The sequence below is a fragment of the Colias philodice genome, chromosome 5 (assembly GCF_061535455.1).
Source record: "Colias philodice isolate Cphi_HAF_F1 chromosome 5, ilColPhil1 Martin Lab GWU primary, whole genome shotgun sequence".
Lineage (NCBI taxonomy): Eukaryota > Metazoa > Arthropoda > Insecta > Lepidoptera > Pieridae > Colias > Colias philodice.
Genome location: NC_143090.1, coordinates 1,691,250 through 1,715,824, shown reverse-complemented (window position 1 = coordinate 1,715,824; position 24,575 = coordinate 1,691,250). Strand labels below are relative to the sequence as shown.

At 34.3% G+C, this 24,575-nt stretch overlaps 3 protein-coding genes and 1 non-coding gene across 5 annotated transcripts; 2 read left to right on the top strand and 2 right to left on the bottom strand.

The window, feature by feature from the left end:
• Positions 1–3,804, top strand: LOC149488259 (tRNA (guanine(10)-N(2))-methyltransferase TRMT11). The gene is made up of 9 exons (XM_089695417.1): positions 1–186; positions 265–648; positions 871–1,005; positions 1,270–1,459; positions 1,745–1,818; positions 2,226–2,364; positions 2,531–2,729; positions 3,252–3,422; positions 3,684–3,804. Exons 1-9 carry the CDS (start codon positions 130–132, stop codon positions 3,802–3,804), a joined length of 1,470 nt encoding a protein of 489 aa, XP_089551543.1. The 5' UTR covers positions 1–129.
• An 830-nt stretch (positions 3,805–4,634) lies between these two features.
• LOC149488258 (ER membrane protein complex subunit 2-like) lies at positions 4,635–7,914 on the bottom strand. Its single transcript, XM_089695416.1, has 7 exons — positions 7,587–7,914; positions 7,394–7,504; positions 7,053–7,203; positions 6,404–6,547; positions 5,568–5,724; positions 5,130–5,225; positions 4,635–4,812 (listed from the first exon to the last, which is right to left on the bottom strand). The coding sequence occupies exons 1-7, from the start codon at positions 7,618–7,620 to the stop codon at positions 4,639–4,641; spliced, it is 867 nt and encodes a 288-aa protein (XP_089551542.1). The 5' UTR covers positions 7,621–7,914; the 3' UTR covers positions 4,635–4,638.
• A 545-nt stretch (positions 7,915–8,459) lies between these two features.
• LOC149488257 (uncharacterized) lies at positions 8,460–17,971 on the top strand. Of its 2 annotated transcripts, none has more exons than XM_089695415.1 (9): positions 8,460–8,620; positions 8,810–11,976; positions 13,734–13,837; positions 14,260–14,423; positions 14,700–14,985; positions 15,430–15,567; positions 16,252–16,648; positions 17,072–17,455; positions 17,843–17,971. In XM_089695415.1, exons 2-9 carry the CDS (start codon positions 9,013–9,015, stop codon positions 17,963–17,965), a joined length of 4,560 nt encoding a protein of 1,519 aa, XP_089551541.1. In that variant the 5' UTR covers positions 8,460–8,620; positions 8,810–9,012; the 3' UTR covers positions 17,966–17,971. The 2 variants fall into 2 exon arrangements, with proteins under 2 accessions (XP_089551541.1, XP_089551540.1); XM_089695414.1 differs by having other exon boundaries at positions 8,461–8,620; positions 14,260–14,435.
• A 6,089-nt stretch (positions 17,972–24,060) lies between these two features.
• On the bottom strand, positions 24,061–24,222 carry LOC149488256 (U1 spliceosomal RNA). Its single transcript, XR_016315670.1, has one exon. It is a non-coding gene; the product is annotated as a U1 spliceosomal RNA (small nuclear RNA).
• Between the last annotated feature and the right edge of the window lie 353 nt (positions 24,223–24,575).

Genomic DNA, 24,575 nt, shown 5'->3' with positions numbered 1-24,575 from the left:
ATGACATGTAAACAATTCTTGAGGTTATGTGGCATGAACTTATTTTGAATATAAGTGTAAAATAAAATGAAATAAGAATTTATTATATGCAAGTGATACTTGTAATAAGCACCGATAACATAAACAACCATGTCTCGACGATATTTAATGTGGTTCGCACACGAACATTTAGATTTTCGTCATGCTGTTAGTATTTTTTAATTTCTTTAGAAATAACTTTCATGTCAAGCAATCGCTTAATAAACTTACGATCTGTAATTACAGGAAATGCACAGTATTCTGTCCTTGTTGAATATAAACATAAAGTTCATTGAAAAACCGTCGATTGATAAACCATATTGGATAGTAGAACTACCATCGGAGTCTTGTGTGAAAAAAATAGCATCGAGGTCAGTTTTGTTAAAGAATTGCATAGAATTATGGTCAAGAGCTAAAAGTGAAACAAGATTACACGAAAACCTTAAAAGTGCTGTGAAAAATATATCGGGACAGTGGATAGTCCCAACTTCAAATGAAGATGTTAGTGATACTCATATTTGTCCAAGTGAACTGATAGAAGCTTGCAGTGGGAAAGAAAATTCATTCAAGATAGATGTTGAAACATTTTGTAAGCATTTTACTATGAAAGAAAAAGTTGATAAGATAGAGGTAATTTTAAGAAGTTATTTTTTAGATTTTTATAACACAATATTAGCTAAAAACCAAGAACATACTATATCAAAATGGGATATATATTATGGCAAATACATCTGTATTTCAGAAAATATAAAAAAAATAATGTTTTTAAATATTCAAATCTGAAAAGTCTGATTTGAGGCAAATTAGATTTTTCCCTCAAATGCTATCAGTTTGAATATGTTTATTTTTTAGACATTCAGTTATTTACCACTAGAAGGGCCAGTGAAGCTTAAAAACCCTGACATCACACTCTCCTACATTGAGTTCTTTGGAGTGGATCCAAATAATGTACCGGAGCAACCATGTGACTTATTTTTTGGAAGATGGGTGAGGAATCAATATTTAATATAATTAAGAAAATAATTTGGACTTATGCTATAATGAACTTTTTAAACACAAAATCCTTGAATTGAATGAAAATTTATAAGTTTCATCTGTCATAGTAATTTCTGGGAATTTTAACAATGCAATAAAGTAGCTAAGAAATCTAAACCATCATAAGAAATTTCAAAATCTACCTTCAAAATATTTTGTTAAAACTTTCAAATAAAATATGATATATCAATAGATTTATATTTATCAACTTTCCAGGTGGCAGATGGTCAAAGAGATCTCATACAAACACATTCATTGAAAAAGAGACAGTTTATCGGAAACACAAGTATGGATGCTCAGCTGTCAATTATTATGGCAAACCAGGCTCAAGTGGCAAATGGTGATCTTGTGTTGGACCCGTTTGTTGGCTCTGGTTCTTTGTTAGTTGCTGCTGCACATTTTGGAGGTGATTTGTTGCTTTATATTAAAAAATAATGTTGTGACCAGAGACAATTCTATTTTTTTTTAATTTTTAAAGTTAACATTCTATTGCTTTACATTCTATTTTATTAACAAACAAAAAAAATCTATCACAGTTATGTTAACAGTTTTGTTCACATAGCTGCTTTTCTTTTTCATTCTATTTTTTAATTGCAAGATAAACAATAGAGTCGCTTTGATCATTGGAAATGTTTTGTGTAGAAAATAACCAATCTTAGTAACGAATTGAAATAAGATTTTTTATTAACAGGATATGTATGGGGCTCAGATATTGATTTTATGATGTTACACGCTAGAACAAGGCCGACGAGAGTTGGGCAAAAGGTAACAATGTATGTATTATATTGGGTTTTCGGTGAAAGGAAGTTACCTGTAGTATTGAATATTTACATTTAAACAGACAGCAAGTAAAAAAAAGAAAGTATTGACTATGCTATTTTATGTATTAGACCAAATTTATAATAATATGTAGAAAATATAAGTACCAATGCATGTTTTTTTTTGAAGTGAAACTTCTTTAGACGCATTGAGAGTAAAATTTCAAGGTCGCGTAATGGTAATACTGTCACGTCATGAAATAAGGCCACGATTTTGGTATCTTTGAATCTTGGCAAAGATGTTTCACTTCTGACACATGTGCTCGACACACACGCTCTTTTTTTATTTATTGACGACTGTTCTGGTATGTTAATTGAAAAATTCATATTTCTTATTCCATAAAATCTTAATAGGTGCGACACAAAGAAGAAAGTATAAAAGGGAACATGAAGCAATATGGAATCCAGTCGCGATACTTGGATGTTGCAGTCAGTGACTTTTCTTTACCTATGTGGAGAGATGACTTAAAATTCGACGCTATACTGACTGATCGTGAGTTTTTCTTAAATACACAATCAAGTCTTTTTTATCTCAAATACAATAAAAAAAATAACCATTAAACAAATTTCAGTTCAATTAAAAATGATTTATTGTGATTATTATTTGCGCAAAGGATATGTCTTCAATCATTTTGTTAAGTATATTTTTGTTTTAACAGCTCCATATGGTGTCCGAGAGCCAACAGAAAAGATCGGGATAGAAAGAGACAACTATTCGTTGTTAGAAGAGCATTTAGATAATCACATACCTTCTAAAGTCGAATATGGTTTACCACATATTTACAGTGACTTGTTGAACTTTGCTGCTAAGCATTTGAGGATTGGCAGGCGGCTTGTGTGTTGGTACCCTTTGGTTAGGTAAATATAATTTTTTACATTGGTTGTCATGCTTGAAAATATTAAAAAGAGACGTGTGGCACTCGGGGACTGCCGCGGTAAAGCTATTGCATAGCATGCCTTCAAGCCACACCTCCAAGCCCGTCGGAGTGGGGAGCGTGAGTTTTTTTTGTTAACGGAATGTACGGAATTTCTCGATTCGGTCCCCGCGCTCAAGGCCCGTGATAGAAGCTATGCAATAGCTTAAAAAATTCTACTTGTGCTTACATTTTACTATCGCAACTAATTTTTAGTAATTGCTTGCATAATTACTAAATTACAATTACAAATAATTACAGTTCTCTTACAACATTTTGAAAGAGCCAATAATTTTAGCTTATATAGTAATAAAATATTTTAGGCCGTGCAGCGCCATCTAGTTAAAAAAAATTGCCAGAATATTGCCAAACTAATAACTGAAAACTAGACAAACTTTGCTTAAACCATATTCTGCCTTATTGCATACTTTCGTTATAAAAAATACCACCATCTTATATATTTCAGAGACGAGTACCGCGAAGACCAGCTACCCTCGCATCCATGTCTAGAACTGGTGGCCAACTCTCAACAAGTACTGTCCAAACTAACCGCGAGGAGACTACTCACTTACCAGAAGATCAGTGACGAAATACCCAACATGCCGCACGATCCTAATGCTGGAGCGCATAATTTCAGGTAAAATTATCTATTAAAAGTAATTTTATGAGGCATTTTTGCGATCCATAATTTTTTCAAGTACGGAACTTTTGTTATTATTACAGTGCACTTAGTCAGTCACAACATATTTCATTTTTTTTTAATTCAAAAACTAAAGAAAACAAAATTTATCGTTTTGCAATCATTTTATGGGCTTCATCCATTCATATTTCGTTGGTATTAATACAACGAATTATTTTAACAAAATTTGGGTAGATTTGTCATATGTATGAATTTCAGAGATAAATACTTCGCTGTTGGTGAAATTTCAAGGCGGGAGAAGAAAGAGAGGCGTGCGGAAGAAATAGCCAACAGCGCTATCTATATCAAAGCAAAACAAGAGAAGAGTTTAAAAGAATAAAATTAAAAATATTTTTATGAATTTGGTGTTTCTTTATTACACCTTTAGATAGTTTATAATAGTAAACCTAATAAATATGCAAAAAAAATCCTGATGAAGAATAAGTATTAATTCTTACAGTAAATCGCGCAATCGGCATCTGTGTCATACTATTTCTATACTACTTTTAATCAATTATTCCGCAACGCCGTACAAAAATCATGGAGACAACGGGAGAAAATCTCTACCTGAACCTTCGAATTCTCATCTGCACTCAGGTGGACAGCTTACAAGTGACGTCATAGTGCTGAATTTTATTATTTCATGCTCTTATATCGTTCTAGATAGGTCACGTGGTGGGTCAAATGACCCATAATTTTTTCAACACGGGCCTGTACCTGTAGTCTATGACGTAAATGCTGCTGTTTATTACGATTAACGTTGACGCATTGCGTATAACGCCGCAGGTTGAAGTCAGTATTTAAATGAAACTAAGCACATTGGTAACATAATTTATTTAGGAAATGCTAGCGATAATATTACTATAACACAAATACATAGACATTCCTTAATTCGCTACCTACATTGCCTTTAACATAAATTATACTAAATCCCAGTAAACAATATATACGAACCACACATTCAACCATATGAACACAATATAAATTCATAATAATAATAAAACAAATATTTTGCATAATTTTCTTCAAAAAACGGCACTGTAAACATTCCAATCCATATTTGACTTGATATTTGAAAATATTACCGCCATAAATTAAATAGAGAATAACACAATGTTGCCAACATTTTGCTATAAAATTGTTGGTAAAAATCTATTGTCTATGATAATATTCACTAATCGCTTATTGAAATAGCTAACATCATGTTAGTTAAGGCGTTAGCATTAGAGCCTTGTGCCTCTTTCTGCTTCTTCGAAACTTCGGACTGCGCCCATTGGCTAAGTTTCCATACTTCCTTGCGTTTTGCACTGCCTGACGATTTATAGTGGCCTAGTAGGTTATTTGTTACCTGTAAAACATTTTATTTAAGTTTCTTATAAAGTATAATAGAATAGTTTTCAGAGCTGTTATGTGTATTGTTGTTTCATGTAATATGTAGTAGAGGATTGTGATTAGCGGGCGAGATCATATGAGTTTGTGAAAAAATATTAGTTTACCTATTTTTAGAATAGAATGGAAAGACATTTATTCCCAAAAAATGATTCAGTACATTTGATTACATAACAATACTTATAGCTAAAAATAAAGTACAACATAATGTGAAGACTAAATATATTATATCTGTATCAGTAGATAGATGTCATGTTATATTTTTATGTTTCTTACCAGAACCAATCCCAGCAGTGCTCTAACATTGTTAGGGTTCAACTTCACAGCTTGGCAGTAGTATGATTTTGCCAATTCCATATTCTCTACACCACCCTGAAATTTACATTTGTTCAAGTAACAATTAAAAACTTACACTGGATTCAAAATTTAAATACGCGACTTATACTTCATTATATTCTTATATTATCTATACTAATATTATGAAGCTGAACGGTTTATTTGTCTGCTTGAACACACTAATCTCAGAAACCACTGTTCTGATTTGTACAATTCTATCAGTGTTAGATAGTCCATTTATCAAAGTAGACTATGGGTTATTTATCATCACGCTTAGACCAAAAGGAGCAGAGCAGTGGTTAAAACCGCGGGTAGGAGTATATCCTTCTACATTAACTAAATCACAAAGTTTGTTTAGAGTTAAAAAAATGCCCTCACCATAGTGTATCTTATGTCAGCAAGACGCTGATGGAACAGATGGTTATGCGGCTGATGCAGGATCAGCTCCTCCACGCAGAACGCGGCGCGAGAGTATTCGCCCATTTGTAGATAGAGCTCGCTCAGTTCCTGCCATGCTTCCATGTCCGATATAAACCTGTTGACGTTTAATTACTTTACTAAAATATCAGGACGGTATATCGCAGTTTCGTCCGTGGACGAACCCGCGGGGAAAAGCAAACAAGATATTATTTAGTAAACTTTTCTGGTAAAAAAAGCAATATGTATTATGTAAATCCACGCAGTGGTTTTCTCATTAAAGAGTAACAAACATATTTCATCTACTCACATTACAAATTATTTCACATTAGAAATATCAGTAGGATTTAAAGAAATAATTAACTTGCAATGCTGTTTTAAGAAGTCAGAGCATGATTGTTCTTTTCCACTTCTAGAACTTATTTCATTATTTGCATTTAAGAAGAACCATAAAACTAAAAACAAAATTAAACTGAAGCAGTTCTTATAGGGAAGAATCAAGGAATTTCAACTTAACCCATTGACCACCGAGCGGCCCGATCGGGCCGAGACACAATAGATTTTCTATTGTGTCTGTGATCCGAGGACTGACGGATTAAAACTTATAAAATGTTTCATTAAAAATAAAACAGCTTGTGTGCCCAGCATACGTGACAGAAGTAAAACTACTTTGGCAAGATACCAAAATCGTCGCCTTACTCCACGACGTGACGGTTTTGCCATGACACGTCATTGAAATTTTACTCTCAACGCGCCTAAAGAAGTTTCACTTCAGCAAATATATGAAAATAACATACTTCTTCAAATAATCCACCAATTCCTTGATAGCCTCAGTGATTTGGCCTTGCGCTTTCATGATGGCGACGCGACGTTTCCTCGCCGGGGCGTTGGTTTCATCCGTTTTTATTATCTGATCGAGGACTTGTAATGCCTTGTCGTATCTGTTATAAACATAATTTCGAAAAGAAATAAATTGAAATGTTATTTTTAGCGATGTTGCAAAATATTATAAATTTCATATAACATATTTCTGCAATGATTTATTTAGTTTTGGAATAAATGCATGTTTTAAAATAAACCAATACCAATTTCTTGATTCAAAATTTAAGTAAAAAATGCATTTTCTAAGACTGATGATGAAATGAAAAACAACTTGAAACATAAATTGTTCAATATAATAACATAAATTGAAACAACTATTGCAAGTTCGTTCATAATGAATCTTATTATACTTAAGACTAGCTTTCTGCTCGTCATTTCACCCTCTGTGTCTAAAAGATAATAAATTATATCATTATCTTCTTCGATGATTCTGTCTATTAACAAAAAACGTGTCTATTAATAAAAATCCGTTACATTGTTTTAAAGATACATACATAGGATATAGGAACATAGAAAGCGTCTTTGTTTTATACTATGTAGTTGTTATAACTACTGCAGACTTACTGTTCTTGTGCCTCCAACCACATTGCCTTATATCTCAACACTCTCAAGCTACCAGGGAATGCTGCGTCCAGCGCTTCAATCCATATAAGTGCTATATTGTGATAGTTAGAGTCCAGGGCTGCTATTATTAACTGCTCCATAATCAAATACTCTGAAACATACACATTTCTTGTACTCACTTTAAATGGACAAATTTAATTCATACTATGTACATTTTATCAGTGACAATGCAAGAATCTCATTATATTTATGTGTTTTCAGTAACTATATTTAGTATTATTTATTACCCTTTTTTCATACCGATTTAAGGGACGGACAAAATAAAAACATATTAAACTTACTCTCATTAGATTTGCTGTCTAAGCCCGCATTCACTTTTTCCCATAGTAACATTATTTCGGTACTCTTTCGTTCATTGTTATCCCTCCATTTACGAAGTAGATCATTTATTTCTGTAAAAAGAAGATTACTAAGAGTTTTTAATACTATAAAAATAGCAATTATACTATTGTCAATAATAAAAAATATACTCACCATTTATACTCATATCTTCATAATTATCTGCCATTTTTTTATTTGATAGACAGAACCTTAAGCCTATTTAAACGATGCTTGTAATGTTGTGTGGTGGAATCACAAAAAATGCCGTAAAATTGTTAAATTAATCAGAGCAAAGAACCTATAATCGGTGTATTGCAATTATTGTTTTAGTTAGTGTTCATATAATTCTGGTTTAAATAGGATATAAATTTAAACGGTTCTCGACTTCCTGGAAAACTCAGGTTTGCTGAAATAAAATATGAAATAATATTGAAATACATGAAAATTTCTATAAAATGTTACAAGTAGGTACTAGCCACAGTACAACTTACAAATGACAACAGACAAATGACAATAATTTGTGATTTGTGAACCGAGTTTGTGAACGACAATTTGACATGTAATTTTGATTGTTGACATTTACCACAGGTTGTAGACCAGTCACAGGTCCGTAGATAGCACAGTAGATAGCTCAGAGCATAGGTTTATTGCTCTGAGGTAGATAGATTTTAAAAACACATAATTTATGTTCCCTATGTACTGTGTTCCCTACTAATTACCGAAAATAAATTGAATGACTTATTTATGAATTCTAAATGCTTTTAATCTCATTACATATGAAAAATTGGCAAATCTTTTTGTAACTTCATTCGTTCATATTATTTAAAATACCTTCGGAATAAAGATAATTAATTAAATTTTCAATTGCTTGAATCATAAATATCACAATAAATATGCACTAAGTATCTCTATTTTTTGTAAGTAAGAACTCGGACAAAATATCAAAATGGCAATGACCTAGGTTATTATTTTATACATGCTGCATACCCATTTCAAAATACAACTATAATTTATACAGTCTGTGGTATGTATAGAGGTTTTTGATCGAGATACAAGACGTCTTTAAATATCGCAATATGTCGGACTATTTGGAAATATTTTTAGAATACGTGTAGTTGTTAATAAATAAAGGATATATTATTGTAATATAAATGTAATGGAATATACTTGACAAGAATTATAACGTGGTAAGTGGTGGTCTCGTGTTTATTGTAGGGTCATATTAATTTCTTGCTTTCGATTTTTTATGTTTCAATGGCCTTTATCTTACATTTTTGTATTCTTTTGTCCTTTGAATGTGAGTGTAACAAGTTTTTGGGTCGTTCAGATGTGAGTTTATATATTTTAATGCTTATATAGATTTTTTTATCCAACAGATCAATAAAGAGAGTTGAATTGAAGATATGTATTGTTGGCCGTTCGTCTTGTGTGTTTACTGTAAAAATATACGTGACAGGCACCGCACGAAGTGGTGCTTCTGTCCGAGTGCGCATTGGACTAAATAACATTTCACGTATCGCCAGGGGTATCCTGCGCGTCGTGATATTTGTAAATATTTGTTATTGAATTGAAAGGCAAGATGGATCAAAGAGTGCAATGTCCCGTTTGTACTCTGTTTCTGCACAGTGGGATGTCTTTGGAGTCTCACTTGGATACACATCCTAAAGATCAAGTGATTAAAGCACTTTGCAGTTTGTCTGCAAAAAATGTTGGAAGCAGAACTCCAACACCTTCAACATCGGAACGTTCATTCAGAAGTAGAACACCTGTAACTGATGACAGTGTCAGATGGTCGTCATCTCGCCGTAGCGCAGAAAGTGGTTACTGGAGGAGAACACCTAGTAGAAATAAATCATCATCATCTTCCAATATTTCACGGAATGTCACTCCTGATATAAGAATTGGTGGTATTAATTTTGACAATAATGCTGTCAGCAGCTGTGGGGAATTTTCTGAGTGTGCAGTGAAATCAACCAAGTCAGCACCAGTATATACAACCAATGTGGAACCACCTCAAGCTGACTTTAACACACAGTTTCCATTCTATCCTGATAGTCAAGATGATCCAGAGATAAAATATTCACGTAGCACAGATTATAGCGTAGTAGATAATAGTAACCCTCTTTTTCCATATAACCTCCCTGTTATAGGACCTACTATGAAAATGCCGCCAACTATGCTAACGCCTCACAATAAAAGGGCTAATAATATAGTTAAATTGGTCCCAAAGCAAAATAACATGTTAATGAAAAATATAGGAGGGCTACGTTACATAACTCCAAATGTTAAACCATATCCAGTAATGATGTCTGCTGCTCCATCTTTTATGCAAAAGAATGTTCAAACCAATATGATGATGGCTGGAAATATGCCTGTTCCTGACATGTTAGAACCAAAAGTAGGGGGACCTATGCCTACTCAATTCAACCAAATGTCTGCCGACAGTCTTTCCTCTGGTACAACTGTTGTCACACAAAATTCTCAAATAATTTATAGAGAGATGGTGCACAATATGGATGGTAAACCATATATTTCAAACATGCCTCATATGCTGAGCACACAGGAAAATATGGCGCAGAGTAGTTCAATGTATCAAAATGTGATGGTTGTAGATCAATTTGGAAACGCATCATGTATGTATAACACTCCACCACCTTTAATACCTAAGCCTTGTAATCCACCTATGTTTGGTAATAATTTGGCCCATTTACCAAATGCAATGGATAAATCCATACCTAATATAGTTAATGATGCTAATAAAACTTTAATTATTGAAGTAAGTCCTATGTTGTCAACAAATGAAGTAGAAATTCCCAAAACAAGTGCAGACACATTGTCCTTACAATCTGAGAGTAATTCTCAGAAAGCTATAGACACAGACACATCTGAAACAAAAATCTCAACTGCAGGGCCTTGTAAAGGGTTAAAAATTCTAAGCAATATTAAAGTTGAAGTTCCAGTACAGCATCATAAAAACATGATCAATACAGTCATGGATTTAACGGGACCTGGTGATTCTGGTTACATCCAGCGTCCGTCTTCACCAGAAAAAATTCTACCAGATTTAGATGAAAAGCCTTCAAACATATCAGATGACTGTACTCAGGCATCAAATTCGAGTGGGGACAATGGAGCTCCACATAGCTTTTCTGTGATAAAGAATGTTGGCAATCCTCAAACATGTAAAGAATTTACAGTAAAACAAACTACTGTAAAACTTGACATAGAATTTTCTGATAGTTGTCCTGTGCCTGATCTTATATGTAATGAAAAGCCTTCTATTTCACCTTGTAGTGAATTGTTAGACCATGGAGAGAATTCCATGGATCGTTGCTCACCAATAACTAAAAGTGAACCATCACCTAAACCAGAGAACTGTTCTAAAAATGAAGCAGAAAATGATTATGTTGTACCTGCTAAACGAAAAGCTTCAGTTAATATTGAATCGCTATCACCTAAATCTGGATCAACTTCAAAGCAAGAGCTTGCTGCAAAAAATGGCACTCCGTCACCTAAACCCCAACCTTCACCTGTGCCAAGAACAGAGAGTATTGAAAATAATGACTCAAGTACTAACAGTGAGAATAAGAAGGCCACAAAACCAAAAAACTTTCCATTAAGACTCAACAATATATTTGTAAAAAAGCACAAAAAAGTTTTAAAAATAAAAAATCTTAAACCCATTCAATCTGAGACAGATCCTCAACCATCATCATCATCGACCAAGGCAGAGAATTTTTTTGGTGACAAACCCCCAAATTTTCAAAATGTTAAAGAGATAGTTGATATTCCTTTAACTGTTGGAAAAACAGAAATTAATGATAATAAAAAGGAATTTGATGCAGACACAGAGGAACAGTCTATGGATATTGAACCCATAGCACCGTCTACAATAAGCCATTCCAATAATTATACTACCACAATTGATTTAGTGCACATTAAAGAGGAAGCAAATTCAAGTAACGAATTTACTAATGACATGGATAGGTCTAATCGTGACCTTACTCCTCTAGAAAGTTTACGTCCAATCAATGTAATTACATATGGCAATATGGGGGCTGCTGACTTTGATGATGACTCGAACCACAGGGAACTCTTGGACTTAGAAACTGCATCAAAAAACAAACAATTTGTAAATATGATGAATGATAATTATTTTGGAGATAACATTTATGCAGATTATTTTACACCTGACCGTGTGGAGAGTTTTGATGTAGATAAAGAGTCCAATTTGAGCAAGGGCAGGGAGGATATGTATCATGTTTGGGGTGAACCATCGCAAAAGGAAAATGAATTTGTCCTACCAAATTTTATTCACGAGAGTTATAAAATCGCTGAGAGCAATATGGATTACGACGTAGGTGAGAGTGAGCATATAGATACTGTAAATAGGGTTGAGCGAGATAGTAAAGTTGATTTGTTAACTGAAAGCCGTAGTGAAGAGGAGCCACCTTTGAACATCTGTACTGATGAGCGAATGCCACCTAGGGGCGAGTTGAGTGGTCAAGAGAGCAATGGCGATATGGAATCTCCTTGGAGTGGGGTAAGCATGTTTTATATTATCTGTTACCTTATACCCCAGCCACACTATGCTACTCGTCCTGCTACTCGTCCTGCTCCTCGTCCTGCTCATCGCGCTGCTGCTCGCCTAGATATTGCCGTCTGGCCACACACTGCTCTACTCGCGCGATTAATCGCGACGCTCTTCACTAGGGATGGGTCGTCGACGTATTTTTCATCAACGAGACTAGATCGTTAAATGTCGTTCATCAACTAGTCGTTCAACTAGTTAAAATCTTCGACTAGTCCATGTGTAAAATAAATAACTATTATTAAATAAATTCTTAAAACAATAAATTCTAATCTCAATAAAACAATTAATAAATGTTTATGCTTTCTTACAAAAATTATACTCAATAAAAAAAGGATTACTAAAAAACTTATTATCGTTTGTTTTTATAGTTTAAATTCAAAACATTGGTCTTGTAAACCAAAAATATATTTCTTTAAAAATTTTTAAGAAAAGAATTTATTCTTATCAATAAGACTGTTTAGCCGTTGAATTCAACTAGTGCATTGGTGAGCAATGGACTAGTCGAATCGTTGAGTGTACATATAGACGGTTAATTTAACTAGTCCGTTGATTCCATGACGCCCATCCCTAATTCGCACTCGTATTGCCATTTGCCGGTCCTTTGACTCGCGCGCAAAAGCCGACAAAATAGGGAGCAGTGAGCAGGACGATGAGCACGACGAGTGGCATGACGAGTAACGTGGCCACACTACGTCCCTGCCTACTTCCCTCGTCACTTCCCATACCACTCGTCGAGTCGTGTGGCTGGGGTATTAAAAAAAAAAGAAATCTCCCATGCCATTCCATGTGGTTTAGCAAGTTATATTTCACATTTTTGTTTTACTGCTTGGTCTTTCTTTGTGATAAAGTTAAAAGGTTTTTTTCTATCAAGATTCTTTTTATTCTACATTAGGTATTGTATAAAAATCTATGAGCATAAAATTACCGTGGCTGTATATTCTTATCTTAAATAATCTATTTGTTAATAATCAAATTTTCAGAATCTTTCTAGCAATTTATTTTACTTTTAATAATACTTAACAAGAAAAGTATTTGAGCATTTAAGGATATATAAAGATATACCATAATTGTTTAACCAAAAAAGCAGCTGAGAAATTAGTCACAATTTGTTAATTAACATTTACAAGGAATGTAAATGCATGTTAACTTTTTACAGCAGTTTTTATATCACCTTGACATTGTTTCGGATGCCCTAAAAAAATAATTACTATAGTTTGACCGCAACCGCAGTACCGCGCCTTAGGTATGTGCGCGGCGAGGCGGGGTAGAGTACCGACCGATCCGTTTCTTTCTAACTTCTAACTCGTGCTTTCTTACCCGGTCCCCGCCTCACCGCACATACCTAGGGCGCGGTACAGCGGTTGCGGTCAAGCTATACTCTTAGAGCGGCTGTACACGGGCAGCTCGAGCAGTTAACGGCTGAGCGACGTACACGGGCTGCTCGAGCGGTCCGTCGTTGACTGCTCGAGCTGTCGCTACAAACCGCGCAGTTAACGGCTTGAAGCGGTCGCGACGGCTCGAGCAGTCCGTGTACGGCAGTGAATGAATGTCCATAGTTCTCCGCGCGGTCGCGGCTTCAAGCCGTCGGCCTCAACTGCTTGAAGCGGTCCGTGTACGACTACCCTTACAGTGAATTGGTGTTGTGACCTTTTTTCTCATGATGCGGGGCATTAATTTTTTTTTTAGTTGTACCCTGTGTATTACAGATGTATCCAGAGGTGACACCAGCCGAACCCTACGATCTAATAGCGCGCGAGAGTTGGGTGTCAGATGGCTCCGACATTGACACCACTGAGAAAAGGGACAATTTGTAAGTTATTTTAATAATAATTGTAAAATGTTTATGTTTACTTTATTGACACTACGTGAAGAACACGTTTTACACGCGTATCACGTAATGCATTATAGTGTATTGATTGTCATGTATAGTGGGGATTGTTATAATGCAAAAAATAAAAAAATTTGAATACATATATATAGCAAAAAAATTTGTTCAATTGGTTATACATATTATTTCATTATTATTGTTTTAAATTTTCTTACTGGTTTCTCCTAGTTTATAGTATAGCTTTTATGATAAAAATTATACTTCTTCTCACTTATTATTCTTTTACATATAGACTTACCAAATACATATTAACAAACAATTTCAGGAAAATTGTCAATTTATTTGTGACACAAGCATTTTATGCATATTAACATTGTTAAGTAATAAAATAATTACTTTTACAGGGAGGAAGACGCGTTATTCACAAAAACACGGTTGCATACATGCACACAGTGTGGCCTTAAGTTCCCGACGCTCAAAGAGCTGCGTTCACACTGCAATGCCTCGTACTCACACGGTCGGGTTGTCACTTCTAGAGCGATTAAGAAGGAGGAGAAGCCAGATGAAGGTGTATTGGCAGGTTTGTTTGATTTTAATAATCAACAAGCTAGTGTTAGTTAAAAAAAAAATCCATCATGTAGCAGAATGCGCTTACGCTTCATTTATAAAGCATATTTTGATTGCTATAAAACTAAATATCAAACAAATTTTTGTTAATTACAAAAAATAGTTTAAAGTATCTTAAATTTACATTTTCATAACAAAAAAATGGTCTTCCATTTTTAAACCTATAAATTCCTTGTTATATGATTTTTTTTAAGTGTGTCATTTTAACACTTTTCAGGAAATCTTCTATACGACTCAAAAGAATCGGTCGCCACTACGATGCTACAAGCGTACGACCCATTAACAGAATCGAAGCCGGAACTCCGAGGGCTCATAAAACGCGAAAAGAAGAAGAAAAGGAATTTCGTGTGTCCCACGTGTAAAGTCGACCAAGGGAACGATGTAGACTTCAACAACCATCTCAAGATACATCCGCTCGAGTGTCAGACGTGTGGAAAATGCTTCTACAGACGTGCCAACCTGGCGCTGCACATCAAGACACATCTCGGGATAAAGAATTATAAGTGAGTTTGGCGTACGTCTTGGAAGGGTTGTCTTATATTTGTATTGGTGTTGTAGAAATGTGATACACGATTTTATTAAAGCTTTTTATTTTGGTTTTTTTAAGTGCACTATATTTTTGAATTAGAAATTTTGAAATTTTTTATTTACCCTTAAAAAAGATAAAAAAATAACCTGTGTATTGGCTAGTCCAAATTTGGATCACTACTTTGGTACTCACATAATTAAATCCAATCTAACCGCTCTTTTATGCCTACTTTATTGTATGTAATAAATAACTATAATATTTGTCAGTCCACTGATAATAAAAAAAAATCCAACTATATTTGGCCACTTTTAAGAAACCTTATTTTTAGCTGTTTTTGTCAGTCCACTTAAATTTCTAATATTAAATAAATATTTTTAATTACAACACGCCATCTTTAAACAGTAGAAATTCCTTCCAGGTGCGAAATATGCCAAAAGCGTTTCATCACCCGGCAGAAGCTGAACGAGCATCGCAACGTGCACACGGGCCACGCGCCCGTCAAGTGTACGGTTTGCGATGACACCTTCCGGAGATACTCGAATATGGTGCAGCATAGGTCAGTGTGTTTAAAAAAATAAAATAAAAATAAAATCATCTTTATTTGGTTCTCACAACATTAAAAGGTTACAAAACTCAATTAAACTACATAAAGAGAGGATAACGTTGTTTTGATTAGTATTGTCCGGTTGGACATTCATTTTAGCATGTGTATGTAGATTTAGGTACTTATAAAATAATACAATAAAAGTATTTTTTTTTATTTCACAAAAGAAAGTCGTAGTCGTAGTACATATTTTCAAGAGGCAAGATTTTTTTTGTTGTTATTTCGATTTTTCGCCAAAAAATTAATCGATCGATTTTAATATTTATTTTTTCACTATTTGAAAGCGACATTTTTAACGAGTAATTAGCATAGCATATTTGTATTTCTTCATAACACGGCAAAAACATATTTTTTGTTCTACAATAAAGATATCCAATCCTACTAATATTATAAATGCGAAAGTTTGTGAGGTTGTGTGTGTGTGTGTGTGTTTGTTACTCTTTCACGCAAATACTACTGAACCGATTACAATGAAATTTAGTATACATATACAGGGTAACTTGGATTAACACATAGGATAGGTTTTATCCTGGAAATCCCACGGGATCGGGAACTATGTAGGTTTTCGTTTGAAAACGAAGCCGCGGGCGGAAATCTAGTTATATTCTAAACTTGTCCCGTACGCATCCGTTGCAGGGACCGTCACCACCTGAACAAGAAGGCGAAGGTGCGCGACTACATCTGCCAGTGCGGCGCCGTGTTCCACTCGCGCGCCAAGCTGCACTGGCACCGCGAGACGCACGACGGCCGGCCCAAGGCCTGCGCCTACTGCAGCGACAAGTTCGTGCACGCGGCGTCGCTCACGCGCCACGTGCGCCGCACGCACAACGAGTACTACCTGTCCCCCCGGCTGCGGGGCAAGGTGGACAACGTCACGTGCCCCGTGTGCAAGCAGGTGCGTGCCCCCTGCAGCGACAAGTTCGTGCACGCGGCGTCGCTCACGCGCCACGTGCGCCGCACGCACAACGAGTACTACCTGTCCCCCCGGCTGCGGGGCAAGGTGGACAACGTCACGTGCCCCGTGTGCAAGCAGGTGCGTGCCCCCCGCCCCCCGCCCCCTGCCCCCTGCAGCGACAAGTTCGTGCACGCGGCTACGTGGCAAAACAAATACACTTTCTTTTTTCACTATAGGATTTGATCCAGGTAGTCGATATGCTTATTTGAAGAAAAAAGTCATCTTGGTGCGCTGCACAAACATTTTTCGTGAGTATTAAGGTAGGCTAATCTGTTACGCTCTAAGGTGAAAGGCTCAGTTTAAGAAGAAGAGCCTTCGGCGCGCACACTATTTTTTTAAATGTAAAAGCTTATTAAAATAAGACTATTTATGTGTATAATAATGTAATAAATCATTCATTGACTGTGATGATTTTAAAATGATACGAAGTCTACTATTATTGTTTTATGGTCCTTCGAGCCGGATTCTATCGCATATTTAATTCACACAAATCTCCCCCAGGTATACCTGCGCACGAACCTGCGCGCGCACTTACTGACGCACAGCGGCAAGCGGCCGTACCCCTGCATCATCTGCAACAAGGCGTTCACCACCAAGTGGAACCTCAAACTGCACCGCTGGACGCACACGAGCCGCTCGGCGAAACCGTACAAGTGCGCGCTGTGCAAGGGCGCGTTCGTACGGCACGCGGAGTACGTGGCGCACATGAACGCGCACAAGTCCGTACGCCCGTACACGTGCAACTACTGCGGCTGTCAGTTCATACGCAAGTACAACTGCCAGCGGCACGTGCGCGAGCACGAAACGGCCAAGAAGTACGTGTGCAAAGTGCCCGAGTGCGGCAAATCCTTCCACCGCAGCTACTACCTGTCGGAGCACATGAAGGTATTGTATTATTATGTATAAAAAATGTGTGCGTGTACTAGTGTACACACGTAAGAAGTGAAACTTCTTTATGACCTTAAAAATGTCACGAGTATGGCGTAACGCAAAAATGTCACGCGTACGGCATAACGCAAAAATGTCACGCGTACGGCGTAACGCAAAAATGTTACACTAAATTTTTGTCCAACCCCGATAAAGAAGTTTCACTTCAAAAATAGCTAAATTACCTAAATCATTATTTAAGTTAATATTATGCTATAGTTTTGTTATTATTATGTCATTAAGGAAGGTGGACCCCAAAATACAGGTCCTAGTTTGGGGTCCAAATGTTACATGTTTGTACCTAACCCACAAATTGATCAATAAATGTTTTTTTTTTTATTTAAGGTGCATAGTGGCGTGCGACCGTTCGCCTGCAACATTTGCGGCAAGACTTCAAGCAACAAGTCGAACCACAATAAGCATGTGAAGATACACCACGCGCGGGAGCCCGTCGCTACTGAGGCGTAGGCGTATCCTGTGGGATCTTAGACTAGTACGTCTAAGATCCCACAGGATTAGTGCGTTCATAGTATTTTTTGCTAAAACCAAAATTTTATGTATATTTATAATTAGGAGAATATATCGACTAGGTTGCCAGTTAAAATTTGGCCACAAGCATTTTTAATAAAAAAAATGTGTGCGTGTACTAGTACACACGTAAGAAGTGAAACTTCTTTATGACCTTATTTTTCAAAAAATAATTTACTATATGCACTTTGTACTTTACAGAAATACGTCGAATCACGCGTGGTTGGATTAAGAATAAGATGGCGCGTAACGAAACAATGTCACGCGTAACGAAAAAATAAATTACACTAAATTTTTTTCCAACCCCGGTAAAGAAGTTTCACTTCAAAAATTCTAATCAATTTTTCGGAAACATTTCGTTCACTTGTTAGTTTTGACTGGCAACCTAGTCGATTTAAGTATACATAAAATTTTTTGTTTTTAGCAAAAAAACTGAACCCACTAATCCTACTGTGGGATCTCGTACTGTACAGATCTCGCGCTCTATGTACATAGCTAGTTAAATTTTTAAATTTTATCGTGTAAATACAGGACCAAGTGTGTACATGTTTGTTTATTGATTGCACGGCAGGACATACCTCTTATTTTTTAATGGTGTAAATAGACTATAACAGATAAAACTAAAGGAGTTGTTCATGTGCCATCTCGCGGTCTTTTCATTCTGTCGTGCGCGGTTGTGCAAGGGTGTCTTACTGTTGTTCTAATAGTGATAACTGATTTTAGGGTTCCGTACCGAAAGGGTATTTATAATGTCATTTTTTACACCTCAATTTCAGTGTAAATAAAGGTAAGCATAAAAATATAGGAACATATCTTACATTTAAAATTATTTGTCTATTATATGGGAGTCTGTATATTAAACCCGAGTCGTAAAATTATAGAAATGATTATTTTAATTACACACAGAATAATCAAGTTAAAAATATATAAAAAATCCAGTTATCGTCATAATTATCACAGTTAAGACCAACCCTTATGCCACCGTTAAATTGTATAATAAGTATTTAGGGAAATTACTAATGGGCATTTCGGTAAAGGTACCCCGCTTATTTAATTTGTTAGCTTTAATTAAACTAATTTTTCGTGGTAAGATTATTTTTTTTGTTATAACATATATGTGCAATTTTTGTGCAGTATGCACATTGTTGGGTTTATGATTCAGTTACAGAAGTGTGCAGTGTTATTGTGTTAAAATGTAACCTTTTTGACAAAAAGTCAGATTTTTTCTATACTTTTTTTTTAATAAAGCATTTTTATGCTATAGAGCTAAATATCAATTGAAGCTTTTTTTAATGTAGTGGGAAAGAGATATTCAACTAAGACGTTTTTGTGAGTATCTTTGAGTTAAACACGTACATATTATTTTATGTTCTTCATAGCTCAAATAGAAGTTATTATGACACAGAGCATATAAAAAAAAGAACAGAAAAAATATTATAAGAGATAACATACAAGCTTTATAAGTACATATTTTGGTTTCCCGCTTAAGTTGCAGAGTCACTATCATACAGTTGGTTAAGAAAAAAAAAATTGGGCTCAAGGATTTAACTTTTTTCAAGCTATTTAACACAATAACAATGCACGTTATGTCCACAATGAACTCTGGAAATGACAGCAATGATTAATATTTTTTTTTAATTATTTGACATATTTGATCTGTGATACGATTATTTTTGACATTAATTGCAATTTCAATATCATTTCAATTTATTTATTTTTCGCGTTTTCGTTCGGTAATTTATTAGATAGGATGACTTTTAATGCCGTAATGAGATAAACGTAAATTTTTATCCTTTTCTATTTTATGAACTCGTTTTTTTTTACATTTTCCGCGTCAGCTTTGTTGTAATGATTGCCAGTATAAAAAGCCTATTGTTTAAACTATATAATATTACAATTTTTTGACATGATTCATAAAATTGATTATAATGATTCTGATTTTATTATCTACATTTTAAGTTTTATAATTATTAATAAGTGCTCTGACATTAATGGTAAATTCATTTTATTATTTGAAGATGGTATTAATTGATTAGTTCAAATTTATTTAAAAAAATGATTGGCTCAAAAAAAAGTTACCTATTTTGTGGTATACTGTTATTTCATCGAAGCCTCAAATCTTTCGACTCATATTTCCCCGACTGTCATTTTACAGAGTGAATAAATTCTTGTATTATCTAGATTTAATTTTATTTATGTATTTTTTATAGAATATGTAGAATTATTTTTAATTATATTACATTTGCAATGGATTATAATATTTTCTTGTATTTTTTTCACACATTTTCAATTTAAAGTACCTGTATGATTTTTTAATACGTAATTGCAAATTATTATACTTTGGCGCGTTTTTTCAATGTCAGATAGTTCTAGAAAATGTTTGATTTTTTAAATGGATTAAATACTCGTGAATTAAAAAAAAAATTATCTGTATATTGAAAAAAAACAGTCAAAAACTTTGGTCGTTATTGTACAAATGCAAGTCTTCCTCGGGTTGACGTCATTAATATAAAAAAAAAGTTTAAATACGAATAAACTTGTATTTTTAGAAAATTTCTTAGTAGTACTTCTTCCGATGTTCACATAATTTAAATCAATTGATTCTAATTTTTATACACAGCAATTTTTGTTCATTTCAGTCAATTTTTTTTTAATTTTTTGGCAGTAGTGGGGCAGTAGTATCCTTATTAGCGAAATTATACTAAGATCTAAGCTATAACTGACCTTAACATCACTGCCAATTTTCGAGTTGAAAAGTTTTTCTTATTTCAGTAAAATAATTATCCTCCTTTAAGGATAATAACGTATAATATACGTCAAAAGTAACAATAACATGATTCGCAAAGAACGTAATAATTTTTTTATTAAAGTGAAACTTTTATTACATCGTCTCAAACTTTTTGGTCTGTGTAGCGCATGTCGCGTGTATCGCGGCTGCCGAGTAGGTATACCTACTCGGCAGCCGACCGTCACGCGACATGCGCTACACAAAGCAGTGTTCGGAACCGTTCGAACAGTTTCACTTTTACCGTGCTTTCATAAAACCACACAACATTTTTTTTCTATTCTTGCTTTATTTTTTGTGACAGAAAATGTCTATTAAACATTATATGTAATAACTTTTGTTTATATGTTTAAATTAAATGTATGATGTTAATGCAAAATAAATTTAAAAAAGGCACTGTCATAAATCTTAAAACTTAAATTCTAAATATTTCCACCCTTGTATTAAAAATTAACTGAAAAGACTGTATTTGTGACGCCAATTAGATCGGAAAGTATACTGTGATTATTAAAAAAAAAATCATCAACTTTATTTTGTTTTAAATAACACGCGTGCAATCTACAAGTTGTTAATATTGTTACTAATTCAAATATCGAACATGGATCAGAGACAAGAATGCAGGTTAAAAAAGGTTGGTTCTCTTGTCCATGGTGGATGCTTGAATATAGGTAAACCAGAATCTGATGGCAAATTGGGAAATCAAAATTTTGAGTGTGCAACCCTAGGGAAAATGGACTGAACGATCTTGATACTGCTTATTTTTTATTTTGTCCTCAACATCATTAGTCACATTACATAAGTGAACAATACTGTACTTAATAATGAGATATCCACTTAATATTATGTAGGTACATACTTACATGTATAATATACATATTACTTTTATCTATGTAACACATATTATTATTTACACATACCTATACATATTTGTATATTCATTATCATCTCTCGGTAGAGAGTAGTATATTCTTAGATTATCATTATGCCATGTAAAAATATGGATGTAATGATAATGCAGATCAAAACTAGATTGCTAATATTTTTTATAAAATAAAATATAAATAAAATAAAACTTTGTTTATTTACGTAAGTATTAAAGATACACACATTATAAAATTGACTTGGACAGCTTGGACTTGACGAATAGCCGTATTGGAAACTCCTGTAATAAGTTTTCATAAAATTATATTGTAATTAACCAACAATATTATTTACCTACTTATAATATTTTTAATTTTAAGTATCAAAACGGGTAAGTCCAATTTACCAATAAAATATTCAAAATTGAAAATTGTGATGCGTTTGACCCTTCTTCATCGAATGTTTTACTATCCACATTATAAACAACACCTCTTGCTTGTGATCGCAGCGGCTTTTTCGACATTTTCGAAGATTTTTTAGACAAAATCTTAAAAAATATGCATCAATTGCAAAGAAGACAAATAATTTGACAAACAACTTGATAGTTGTCAAATAAAATTGCCATATGAAAATCTTTTATTTCGTAAATATAAATATGCCATCAGATTCTGGTAGACCTATACGAAAGTAAATATTATGTACAAATTGTTGTGTGTCTTGTGAAGGAATCACACCAGCTGTGTTCATTTAAGAATTGTATTTAAATTATTTGCGTATAATTTAATGCATATAAAACAATGATCTCGTATTTCAAAACAACAATTTTCACGTTTTGATTTTGTTTTTTGTAAATTAGCTGTATTTTGGTCTGACAAGCATTCGATGTGTAAGAAAGGAAAAGGCGGGAAAGTTTCGTTTTGATAGGATATAGAGTGCACAATACCTAAGTGTGTTTGGAGCAATAATAAAAGGTAAGTACAATGAATAAGTATCGTACGTAATATCGAGAATGGGCATCGTATGCGACATCGACTGTTTGTTGGCCTTTTCTACTCGGTTAATAGAAGAAATTGGTTATTTATTTTACATTAAGGTAATTTGTAAATATTCTGTTAGGATATATTTTGTAATGTGGGTCGTACACCAAAATACAGTTCATGCGGGGTCACTGAACTGGACTGTTAGTGTCAGCAATAAATTTAAAGTAAGACATTATAAATGTGAAGTTTTATTTTTTCCCTATCATTTCACTGTTGATTAGTATTCGACGAAGAAGGGTTTTATTGAAAAAAAGCTCATATTTGCCGAATATGTTGCCCTAGAAATACCTTCAGTCTTCAGACTCGTTTTCCCTTGACGGTTTATATAAGCTATAATTGCACTGAAAAACGGTTTACATATTGGCAGCCAAATTGGTACATACGTTGTTGATAGTATTGTTATGATAATCCCGTTACTCATTTTACGATTAGAAGTTCGAATTCAGAAGAGAAGAAAATGGAAGAAGCGCACTATTACCTACTACGTCTTTTACATTTACTTCTGTAAAATATAAAATGCTTAAAAAAATATCCAGGGATTCAGTCTACCCAATCTACTAGTAAATTCGTCATTGATACAACTTCATTTCATTCACAAAATAACTTACAAGCATCAGTATAATCTTCACTCCATGTGTGGTCGATGCTTCACTCTTATCTAAGGTCGGTGATGCAGAAACGTCAATCATATATTTTTAGAATAATTTAGGACCTTTTTACGTCAAAGCAATAATTAATAAAACTACTGCGATTTATGTAACTTCAGAAGTCAGTACATACATTATTGAATAACTTACAAACGTAAATTACCTAATACCTATATATTATCATACTTACTAAGAATTCTTAAAGAGTAGGATACGTACGCGACGTAAAGATATAAAAAGGAAAACATTATCATGCTCTAAAACGTAAAATAATAATAATTTGCATTAAAATTTATAAACAATACTATAGGTACTTTGTGATATCTTGAATTGCGTTTTAACTTTGTCTCTCTGTTGTCTATAATCTCGATGTAATAATAAAAACGCGGGTTTTTTTTCGCGCGCAACGAGCACAGCCTCGACCTCATTGGTACTTCGATTATCTTGACGTTACAATCTCATTGTTAAATTAACGCAATTCGTATTATCTATGTAATAATAATCATTTATCACCATTACAGGGTACTGACCTCAAGAACACATAATTTTTACAATAATACTAATATTAGAAGTGTCCAAGTTGAATTATTTAACCATCTTTCGCAGGCATAGTAGTAAATAGTAATTAGTTAGTATTACATAAAAAATCTCTCTACATAACTATGTACTGAAATGACTTATTTATATTTGCTATGAATTATGGGGGGACGGCGCGTACGCAGTCCCCACTACCAAAAATTATACGTCCGAGTTACCCACATTAGGGGTAATCGCAGAGGTCAACCCCGCCGCAGTGCAATGGCGAGGCCTCGCTCTGGGGGAACCGCCTTCCTGATCACGGTATCCCCTACGCCAGGTAAGTATGCTTTCGCTATGTTAGAGCGCAAATATCAGTGCTTTGAAAAAAACTTCTATAGCGTGATGGAGATTCTGCAAAACGCGTGTGGTGTCATCTAGTGTGATACGAACACATTAAAACAAGGGTAGCCAGGGTAGCAGGCAGCAGCTAAGGGTATGTTTATTCAAAGGGACTATCAACTATCCAGGGTCTTAAAGATTTTTATTTTCTCATAATATAAGTATGTAAGTTATACTTAGGGTGTTTAATTTAAGGTCATGCTATTGTGTTATGTTCGAAAATTCTTAATAAAATTAACTAAATAGTGTGATAAAGTCTTGATTTCACTAGAAATTATTTAATAAGAATAAAGCGCATA